The following is an 11,857-nucleotide window of genomic DNA, read 5'->3' as shown; positions in this document are numbered from 1 at the left end:
AAATTGGGTTTATATCGATCGTAATTTTCGAAAGCAAATTTTTAAAATTGCCGACTATTAAGATTAAATTCTTATTATATATTAAATATATTTCTTTTAATATAATAAAATTTTATTAAAAAGTTTAATTGTTTATATATATTAATAATAAAATAAACCATCAAAAAACATTTTTATAGTAATTAACTAGACTATAATATTGAAAAGGTTCTGTCAAATATACTGATTCAAGATTTGTTATTGATGAACAGATATTAAATCGTTTTTGCATCATAACTTGAGAGATGAAAATTTATTTATAATTCAAATATAACATATAAAATATTAAATATTTAATCAATAAAAATTAATTTATAAAAGAATTTTGCATATATTAAAATTAAAAATTAATAACATATTCAAATCATTCTTATATATCTATAAACTATAAATAATTTCCAAATAAAACAATAATCTTAGTCTTAATTCTATAATAACAAAAATTTTCTTCCATATGAACAAAAAAAAAAAATCTTATTCCCTGCAAAATTTTTCATCTCCTATTTGACAAACAGATCCTACAACGTTGTTGTTAAACACTTTTCTCCCTTTAGCGTGTCTGGGACGTGTAAAATTTGAAATTCGATTCGCAAGGGATACGTTCCTCTGCTCGGAGGTTCCCCTGTTTCAATGTAACTCGTGCTACACTGTAGCTTCAATGACATGTAACTTCGTGGATCTTAGCTACGGGAGGTCTATGGAGACGTGACCAAAAGCTGTCAACATTTCTTTACGCCAACGAGACAAACTCGATCACGGTTTAAAATTGGCCTCAGAAACCCCGGCCTCCCTTTTCTTCCGATAGGACAAAAAAAGATTCGGCTTGTGAAACGCTTCCTGCGGTCGGAACAAGACCCATGGAAGCCACTTACGATCGTCGATAACGAAACATTCGTAACAGTGATGCGCTACACGCGTTTACATTTGTTCGATTTCCTTTTTCTTATAAGGAATTTTTATTTAGGAAAGAAGAATTTACGTATTCTTTATTTGATAAAATATCAGTAGATCGAAAATGAATCATAAATTGATAATAATTTGAGATTGTTTTATTCGTAGATTAATTCATATTTAATATTACGTGATGTTAAAGATATTTAAATGTCAAAATATTTGGTGTCAGTCTTTGAAATTATTTCGTTGATGTTTATTTTAACTTCAGAAAAAATCATCCTATGTATTAAATGAATTTATATTAATATTGATCAATATTAGAAAAATTGCAATGTTTTTCTTAAAAATAAATATATGAAAAATTATACTCGTAGTTACATTAAATAAAATATTTATATTTCATTGTGAAAATCATAGAATTTATTTTACAAAGTTTTAAGTTTGATTATTTTTATTTGTACTATTATATATATACCATATATGTATATCTTATATGTTAAATAATGTTGAAATAAAATACTAAAATAACTATTTGTTATTAACTTAATTAGGTCAATTTATCGATATGTAATACTCTCATAGATTTTAACGATTTTTAAATATGTTATAGAGAATAAAATTTTAAATAAATATTTTTCTAGGTATAATCATCGATCGGCCATAGCTTTCAAAATATTTGCAACAACGATATTACAAATGATGAATTTCGCCTGTATACGATATACCGTGAGAGCACGTGCGTCCAGATATGACCAACACTTACTACTTACTATGCATTATGGCGGCAGCCAAAACGTGCTTGAATCACTTGATTGTTAAAAATACATAACCATCGTTATTATTTCATTGTAATTTCGATCTAAGAAGTGTTTTATATTTTATTTTGTTCAAAATATTTTGTTTTTTAATAAAAAAAAATTATCAAAATCCATTATAAAATGGATAAGTTTCAAATTGAATGATCATGTTCAATCTCACGATATCAATCGAGAATCATATTTAATTTGAAGATTTTGTATAAAAAAAATATTTCCATACATGTTACGTAAAATATAGAAAATTCTATACAGAATATGTTTCCATAAATAATATCATGGAGGAGGATAAGAAGTATCGTATGCTTATTATCTTGACGCAAGAGGACTGTTCGCAATCTACCCTTCGTACAACATTGCAAATAGATTGTTAGGAAATAGTCGTTTAAACGGCATCTAATGGCTCGTCAGATAAGATAATGCAATTCCACGATCGACTGTGATTCCTCGAAAGATGGAAACCATCTAAACTGGAGGGTGACGATCTATCGAAGCGAGGGTTCTCGATGTAATTTCGAAGGGACGAGCTTGTATATTTGGGGGGATGATCCTTGTATCGAAGGTATAAATTGGATATTAATATTTGATGAACTCGTATGGATCGTGGGATAGAAAGAAAATGATCGATCTTGCGATAGGGATTCATTTTTATTCATGTATACCATTTTTTTTTTTTAATATAATTCTAATTGTTTCATAAAAATAATTTTCAATATATACTTTATTTTAATAATTTTTGTTAAATGATATTTATTATAGTATAGAGAAAAGATAGATCATAAATAAAATTGTATTTAATTTTGTATTATTTGTATCATTTTTCTATTCTCTTACGATAATAATTATTTTAAAATAATTTACACAAATTAAAATATAGTATTTGATACTTATAAAATATTAAAAATTTTTCAATATATAATTCATTTTCTTTATTATAATTAAAAATTTTTTTTATATTATATCTCTAAACAATTAAAATCAACTATTTCTTAAATAAAAGATGGAGAAAGTGCTTGAAAAAGTACAATAAAAAAAACTATGTATTTATATACGTTTCTTAACGATGAGCCAGATGAAATAGTATGGGACATAAGAAATAAAGTTAGAAAAAAAAAAAAAAAAAGTTGGGTGAGAAAATTGAAGACACTAATAGTTACCTCTGTGACTATTTGACCATTGAAAAGGCTAATCGCTTTACGGCAATAAGTTTTCGCCTAGATAATATAACGCTTAAATATTTTATAATATTTTTAGACAAAGCTTGGGTATCTTCTCTTGGTTGATAGTCTTTTTCTAAAATTTTTTCGATAATTTTTTTACAAGCGACCAACAAAACGGCTCGTTTTATATTTATGACGGTAGATTAGCGTGGCGATTTTTTTTCCTCCAGGTTAAAAATTTTATGTTTTTATGAGTAGCAGGTATCTTGTCTCCTGTCATTTTTTTATCTTGCATCCACGCAATTAATATTTTTTATTTTTTTAGCTCTTTTAATACTTTTTAACATGATTTTCCAATTTAAATTGATTCTCTTCGAAATTTTTAATCATTCAATTAATTTCATCATTAATAAAAATTGTAGGAATTAAAAATAAACGTATCTCTATTTACACAAAGATTATCTAATTGTATCTTATGTATATTTCTATTTAATACTTTATATTTGGTCATTTTACAAATAATACAATTTTTTTAAAACTTAAAAAAAAAAAAGATAAAAGTGTAAAATAATGATAATCATTATAATAAGAGTTTCACGTTTCACGAGAAATTGTTTCACGCATTCTATTCCAGAAATCCTATCCCAGTGCAGTTCCCCAAAATGTGTTTCAATTCGGCCATGTCAAATAAGGGGAAACGGGTGATAGTATACTTATAGTTAAACCCCAATGGGTCGTTAAGCTGGTGGCGTTTATACAGAATTATCTTGTTTTCCCATCAGAATCGTTCGAAGAGTTAATTGTCTATGTACCCTCAAGTATAACGTAAATGATATCTCTGAGATCAACTGAATTCGTAGTTTTCACTATTTATGCAATGGCATCTATTTATTGCTATCATTGTTATTATATGTATAGATTCGATCTATATTGCACAATAATCGTATTGGTATTACTGCTTCTTTGTGTAATACATATTCATTTTGTAAATAGGCTTCGATTATTGTACAAAATGCTTCCTATTTTTTCTTACAAAAGAAAGAAGAGGAAGGATTTAGAGAAAATAGGATAAATTATATTATTTTATTGTGATATCGATATTTCACAACAATTCGTAATTAAGCATCGATAGCAAAGACTTGATAATTTGTTTAGAAGAGAAAATATTGAAAATTTTCAATGAAATTTTGATTTGATTTGGAATTGAGAAATGATTTCATTTCTAATGTTTCTAAAAATTTAATATTAGCATAATGCTGCATTCTATAATTTTTAATCATTAAAAGAGAAAATAGAAATAGTATAGATAGATCTTTTTTATATTCTTTGACAGTTTGAAAATAGTTATAAATAAAAAAATCGAATAAATAATTTCATGAAATTTCATAAAAAAAATGTTGCATAAATATAAATATTGTAAACCTAAAAAAAAAACTTGTAAATTTTTTACTTTTTGTAAATTAAACAAAATCAAACGAGTAATAAATAATATGAGATAATAAAATTTTTGAGAATTATGAAATTGCGTAAAATATTTTGAATGATATAAAAATCTTAAATGCAACTACGCAATATCAATCATAATAGATCTATAATAATTTATGAAATTGAATCTATAATTTCAATTTTATTAGGCGCGTATTTCTTTTTTTTTTTTTTTCAATTTAATTCTTTTGACGTCAAATCGTTTAAGCGAAATCCATTTCATTCTTTATTCATAAATATTAATTGTCTATTAATTCATATTCAATTTCCCGTCATTATACCTATTTTCAAATCGCTATTCATATCTTAAGAATACGATTATTGTACAATATTTTCTTTGGTTCTTATGACATAAAATGAATCAGAATAAATGAATTATGCACATATAGAAAACTTCCTATCGCGGCAGAAACGAGAAATATCGATTAAACGAAAACATATTAATGGAAAACATATTTTAAACCGCCATCAATATCTTAAGAATACGATTATTATACAATAATGTGTTTTTTTTTTTTTTTTTTTTTTGATTCTTAGATACCGTTAAATGATTCGGAATAAATATCATTGAAATATGCACTCTTGTTGTTTTTGCATTTGAAACAATCCATTAAATGAAAAGATACGAAAGACGATAATAATGTTAAAGTTCATTGAGATTTTTATTCTATTTGAATTTTAATTACTAAAAAAAATTTTCATTACTATATATAAATCAAATCTTTGGTATATCTCATTTTTTTATCCTATCTCATAATTTTTCGTTTTCTCTCTTAATTAAAAATTAAATTATTATTTATTATTTATACGTAATTAAGTTTATAGTTTTTCTTTATAATAATCGCAATGTTTTTAAACAAAAATTTAATTATTCTATCGACAATAAATTATCCGAGGATAAGAATGAATAGATATAGCATGTAATTATCATTTTTTTCTTTATTATTAAGTTTGTCGGGAAGACAGTGTATATATTATAATTATTTGATTACAATGAATACAAGCTATTAATTCAACGATTAATTTTATTGTTGCTCACATAAAATATAAACAAAACATAACAACATAGAAATAATACAGAAATTATTTAAAATAAGTACAGAAATATGTATATACAATACTAGTAATATTTCTAAGACACGAAGAAAAAAAAAAATAAATAATACAATCTACTTTTGTGTAGAAATATTTTTCCTCAACACATGATACAACGTAACGTAGGAGATAAATACATAGAATTAAAATCATTTCCTATAATATTTTTTTTTTATTATTTCACTATGAATAAATTTATTTTTATCGATTGTTGATTTTAACAACAATTTTGCGAAACGTACGAATTTCTTTTTATTATTGAAAATTGAATAATTATCTATTTATCTGTAAAACGACTTAATGAAAGTTATAACTAGATTTGTATTTTTTTGTTTATTATTCATTTACATTTATTGGTTATAAAATGGTCACATTATTCGATATATTTGGTACAAAATAGTCGAGGATCATAACAACCAAAAATTTATCAGGTATATTTCTATTTTCTTTTTTTTGAAGGTAGACTATACAACTTAATGATTTAACAGCTTAATAACTTAATGATTTCGTGACGTTTTCGTATAATTATATATATATATATATTCTTTTTCTTTTTTTTTTTTATGCTTATCTTACATATATATCTTATATATTTATATTTATTTTTTCTTTACGATGTTGCCTATTTTCGAACGAACACGGATACTTAATTTTAAATATTAACAATATTGTGATATAAATACTTTGGTGTATAGACGATTGATTGCGAATATACATATATACTCTAAATAATGAATGAATGATACAACGTATTCTAATTACAAAGACTTTCTACAAAAATTTATCAAATAGATAAATTGATAAATTAATTAAAATTCTTACATTCTTATCAAAAATCAAAATTAAAAAAACATTAAGCATCTAATTATATTGAAACATTTAAGTACTACTTTTATATATTACAGATTCTACCTATATAAAATTCGGACGCAGATTTCATTTAAAATTATTAACAGGTACAATTTTCATTTCGTACGATAAATCCTTAATATTATTTACATTTGCATTCAGTCTCGGTCCTATTGGCAGTTCAACTCCCAAATGTTTATGTTTCACATAAAACAATTTAATACATTTCATTAAATTAAGAATAAAAAGTTCTCGTTTCTATTATATTTCGGCTACGGTTCAATTTTTGTTTCAAAGAAACATCCCACTTATCATTCTTAATGTAAGAAATTTCAATATAACCAGATTAAAAACAAAAAAATAAATTATTCTAAATTCTAGATCTTGCTAAAAGAAATTTCAATACGAACGAATTAATAAAAAATAAAATTCCCGATCTGATATATTAACAGTTCAACTACCATCGTTACGCTTCGTTAACAGTCTTTTCGCGTATTTCTTTTTTTTTTTTTTTTTTTTCTGTTTTCTTTAATAGAAGAAACTTATAATATGACCAGATTAAGAATCAAATCTTATTTTTTAAATTTATACTAAGATCGATATTTATACGATATATACTAAATAAACACCGACTATATACAATACAATTATATATACATTTAACACAACCAGCTTTGAAGAACTTGATTTTTTTCTTAAAAAAAAAATCTCCTAAATTAATTTAAAAACTATTCAAAAATTCAACGGGAATCCCCTTTGAATTTTTCCCTTCAATTTCTCTTGCCTATTTGGTTATTATCCGAACCGAAAAAAAAAAAAAAAAAAAAAAAAAANAAAAAAAAAAAAAAAAAAAAATTTCGTCCAATCGTTCTTACGCCCTCTCGGATATATCGTTCTTGTATGGCTGGAATAACTTGGGTGGTTCCATTTTGGTGGGCGATGCCATTATAGCACTGTACGAATTCTTTCCTTCGAATACACCGATTGTTTGAATGCTGCTCGGCAAACCGTTGATACTGATTCCCGTTGGCTGTACTTTGGATGATATTTGTTGGTTGGCGTGAGTTATATTGGGTGACGGGCTCTTCCCATCCATGTGCTGCTGTCCGTTGTGGTGTGGTTGCGTCCCGACGCAGTCGCAGTCGCTCGACGCGTCGGAATGGACCGGACTCATCTCCGAGTGCAAGGTCGGTCTATAGGTGGTGGAGGCGCTCGAGGGTGGGCTGTTCATCTGGAAGGCGGTGTTCCCGACCGTGGGAACGCCCAGGCCGGATAAATGCAGGGGTTGGAGCGATGGATGAGGTTGAAGTATGTGAGGGTGCGCCGGATAAGCGGCCGCTGTGCGCGGATGGGGCCTGTGGAGGGCCGACGAACCCGTGCCCGTGACCGGCGATGGGTACGGCGTGTACCTCGCCGCGTAGTAAGCCGCAGCTGCAGCCGCGGGGTAACTCGGGGCCAGGTGGGTCGGTGGTATGCCCGGTGGCCCGTGGTAAGGGGGCGGTGGCAAGGACGCCGTCGCCGCGGCCAGGAGAGTCGCTGCGAGCGCTGGGTCCGTGTACATGGCGTAGGGCCATGCCATTGCCATCCTTTGACGTTTATCTTTCATTCGACGATTTTGAAACCAAACCTGGAAAATTCGATAGAATTGCTTGCTTGAAGTTGGAGTTGGATAAATTTATTAAAATTGAGTATTGTAGTGTAATATGTCTGATAAAGAGAGTATTTGAATTTTTGAGGTCTTTTTGTTTTTTCTTTTTTTTTTTTTTTTTTTTGGAAAGTTAAAGTATCGTTTTATGATATATTTGGAGATTTTGTTGTAGAGATGTTGTTGTAGCTAACGTTTCTATCATTTAACACCTCGATCATTTCCATCGGTAGATGGTTTTATAGCTATTGTGCGGTCAAGGTAGCGCGAGATGAGAAATTAAGGGATCCATTAAAGTCAAAGGTAACCCGGGAAAACCGCTAATTAAAGTGCTTAACACCTCGAACCGGATCGACCGGTCCTGGTCGAAAGAAATTAAGAAGTCACGGAAAAAGGATCAAGGGGGATCGAAGGCGAAGAAATTTTTGTTTGCCCTTCGTGATTGACTGTTTGCTCGCCCGTTGGAGAGAGAGAAAAGTAAAAAAAAAAAAAGAAAAGAAAAAGAATCGATAACGGACTTTTACTCTTCTTCCTCATCTCCACCTCTTTTCGAATCATAATCAATGGCCGTTTAAAAATAACTAAAATAATGTTCTCCATTCACGAAACTCGGCTCGATAATTAATTGTCTCGATATATCCTTTCATTTTAAAAATTATTCAACAACTACAATAATTTGTCTATAACGTTTCTCTTTATTAAAATCTATTTGATATCAATATAGCGATTCGTAAAATTATTTTTAAAATTTAAAATGTATTTAAAAATGCTATTGTATGTATTTAAAAGTGCGCTTATGTTTCTAATGAAATTAACATTTTTAATAATTCTAATATGTATATGAATAGCTTCATCGTTTTGAGTCTTTGATTTCTGTTGAAATATATTTATAATTTAATATAAAATATTATATAAATATATAAATATTATAATATTATTCGAAATATATAATATAATATATCGAAGCGAAATATCTTTTTTTTTATCGTTTGATTAAAATATATTTAAACAAATGAAAGAAATTTTATTCTTTCGAACGAAGGTTCGTTCGACGAAAAATTGCGTAAAAGGAAACGAAAAAAAGGAAAAAGATCTTCAAAGATTTATCCTGTGTATTTTCGTCACTATCGATTACAGATATTAATTAAACATGCTTAGGTGTTAATAAAACATTTTTCTATGTATAGGCCGGAAGATGAGCTCATTGTTTACTTCATACTTTACACTGAACTTCATTACATTTACTTATCCTCGATAAATATTCTGTCGTAGTGGATGGTATGAAACGATTTATCTAATTGATCGTTCGATAATTAAACTCTAAGCTACCTTGATTGTGGATTCCGGCAGGTGTAATTGTGCGGCTAATTCACACCTCCTTGGCCTGCTCACGTAATTCTCTCTGTGAAATTCTTTCTCTAATCTCGATAACTGTTCCCTAGTGAAAGCCGTCCTGTACCTTCTGATATTTGGGTCCATTGAGGACAATGATTGGTTCTGCGATGGTGAATCTGAAGAAATTGATAATAATACACTTGTTAACTAGATGTGTCATAATGTAAAAATAAATATCTGTAACATTATTACAAAATTAAATTTTTAAAAAATTTCAAAAATTTTAAAATTCGTGCAACGATCCTCTAAACAAAATAATCTTATTTAGAGATATTAAATTAAACAGATTCGAAAAAACCGAATCTCTTCGTCGAGAAACGAAAAAGAGATCTATAAAATATTTGGGAGAAAAATTTGGGAGAAAATCGAAAAATTTTCAGGAATATCGAGCGAATATCGTCGGACACGCTACAAAATTTGTCTCGGAAGGAATGCGGTATTGTCACGGGGGAAGTTTTCGCGATGCGGTTACACGCTGAACGCCACGGTAAATAGCAGGGGGGCCGTTATTTAGAGTCGTGTAAACGAGATGAAAAAGGACGAGAGATTGAAAAGATTTCAGAGGGGCGTTAAACCTCACCTGAACTCATTTTCGGCAGTCCCACAATTTCTTTTATCACAATTTTCCTCGGTTTGCCGATGCATTTACTCGTTTTCTGTTTCATGGGATAAGAGGATAAATGTCCCTTCTTCCATTTCCACGACTAGGTATAAACCTAAACAAATTTCTCGTAAATCTTCGAAAACAAATTTGAAATAATGACTATTCGAATAATGATATTCATCATTGAGATATTTGAAAGAGTTTCGAAAATTTAACGATTTAATAAGAATGAAGAAAAGAAAGAGCGAGAGCGAGAGAGAGAGAGAGAGAGAGAGAGAGAGAGAGAGAGAGAAACGCGAATATTTTACGTTTCAACGTCTATTTAAGAAATTATTATCTAAACAAACTTCTTGTAAATCTTTGAAAAAAAATTTGAAATAATGAATATCCAATGATACGATATTTGTCATCGTGACGTTCGAATAAATTTCGAAAATTATCTAACGATTTAAATAGATTAAGACAAAAGAGAGAAAAAAAAAACGCAAATATTTTATATTTCAACACGTATTTAACGTGTTATTATTTAAATAAACTTCCATTATCGCGAATCTCCGAAAAAAAATTTGAAATAATGAATATTCAATAATATTTGTCAACGTGATGTTTGAATGATTTTCGAAAATTAACGATTTAAATGGTTGAGATGATGAGAGATAATAAATAATGATCCCCATTAGAATGGGGAAAAAAGACTATTAATATTTTAATGTAAATCTCAAGTGATGAGAAGCTTCTCTTTGAAGACGGAGAGAGAAACAAAGGCATCGTAATCCGATGAAGATTTATTAACGTTTATACTCGATCAATTCTGGTATGACAATAAGCTAAAATTTTGAAAAGGACTTTCCATGATCAACCATAAAATAATAACTTATAATCCTACTTTTAGACGAAGGGATTATACAGTATTCGTTAACAATAAGAAACAGTATTCGTTTATTTGTTTTCATGACCGTTCTTACGATGAACAGAAAGGCCACTAGAACCTTGAAAATATATCATCATAATGTATTACAGTCAGACCCATTAACGACAAAGCATTAACGACAAATTGGATTAACTTTGTGATTAATTAACGCTTTGGTAAATATTTTATTAGCTTAAATACAAACGTCCCGTACTTATTACAGATATTATTATATAAATAAGAAGATATTTTTCTTGAAAATATTTTTACCTGCGTCGAAAGAGAGATATTTATTGTTCTTGTACCTGCCTGTCATTTGTTGTTGGAAATCGAGACATTTTTAGCGAGCCGACGAAAGAGGAGAGACGATTCTTTTCTTTTTCTTTTTTTTTTGAAAACGAATGAAATCAAAATCGATTTTCTCCTAAACTTTTTAAAACATGTCATGCGAAAATTCGTCGACTAACCTTTTTCAGGTGTTTTTGGCATATTCCCCGGCGGCGGACTTTCCGGAGGACTGAGTTGATACTGAGAGGGTACAAGGTCCACCACTATCGTCTCCTCCTCCTTCTGATCCCTTTGTTCATCTTCAAAATTCCTTTGATAACCTTGCATTCTATCCTCAGAATCAAATCGTCTCACACACACCCCCCGCACACGTTTCTTGAGATATCACTGTTTTTTTTTTTTTTTTTTTTTACTCTTTTTTTTAACTTTTTTAATTAAATACACTATCGTTTCGAATGAAATACTCGATAATGTTATTTACCTGAGTATGTCATTTCACTATTGAAAACTTATGTTAAAGGGTTATTTTTGTGAAAAAAAAAAAAAAAAAGAAAATGAAAACCCTTTCGAACGATGGACTTTTAAACTTTTTAAAAAAGCAAATATCGACGACGCGAACGATACTCCGAGAAGAGAACTGATATGAAATGAAGGGACCAACCAGGGAACCACGCAAAT

At 28.9% G+C, this 11,857-nt stretch overlaps 1 protein-coding gene across 1 annotated transcript; it reads right to left on the bottom strand.

Annotated features, from left to right (window-relative positions):
- Positions 1 to 7,208: 7,208 nt before the first annotated feature.
- Positions 7,209 to 11,510, bottom strand: LOC122715549 (segmentation protein even-skipped). The gene is made up of 3 exons (XM_043937819.1): positions 11,359 to 11,510; positions 9,312 to 9,493; positions 7,209 to 7,964 (listed from the first exon to the last, which is right to left on the bottom strand). The coding sequence occupies exons 1-3, from the start codon at positions 11,504 to 11,506 to the stop codon at positions 7,209 to 7,211; spliced, it is 1,086 nt and encodes a 361-aa protein (XP_043793754.1). The 5' UTR covers positions 11,507 to 11,510.
- Between the last annotated feature and the right edge of the window lie 347 nt (positions 11,511 to 11,857).

Source organism: Apis laboriosa, unplaced genomic scaffold (genome assembly GCF_014066325.1).
Source record: "Apis laboriosa isolate Shangri-la unplaced genomic scaffold, ASM1406632v1 scaffold38_cov145, whole genome shotgun sequence".
Classification (NCBI taxonomy): domain Eukaryota; kingdom Metazoa; phylum Arthropoda; class Insecta; order Hymenoptera; family Apidae; genus Apis; species Apis laboriosa.
The sequence above is the reverse complement of the archived record's forward strand: the minus strand, read 5'-3'. Positions and strand labels throughout refer to the sequence as shown.

Excerpts from the sequence above, each read along its gene's own strand:
- LOC122715549 (XM_043937819.1), bottom strand. The coding sequence starts at position 11,506 with ATGCAAGGTTATCAAAGGAATTTTGAAGATGAACAAAGGGATCAGAAG. Across the intron at positions 9,494-11,358 it reads GCCAAAAACACCTGAAAAAG|ATTCACCATCGCAGAACCAA; the intron begins GTTAGTCGACGA and ends CAATTTCTTCAG. Across the intron at positions 7,965-9,311 it reads TGCCGGAATCCACAATCAAG|GTTTGGTTTCAAAATCGTCG; the intron begins GTAGCTTAGAGT and ends CGAATTTTCCAG.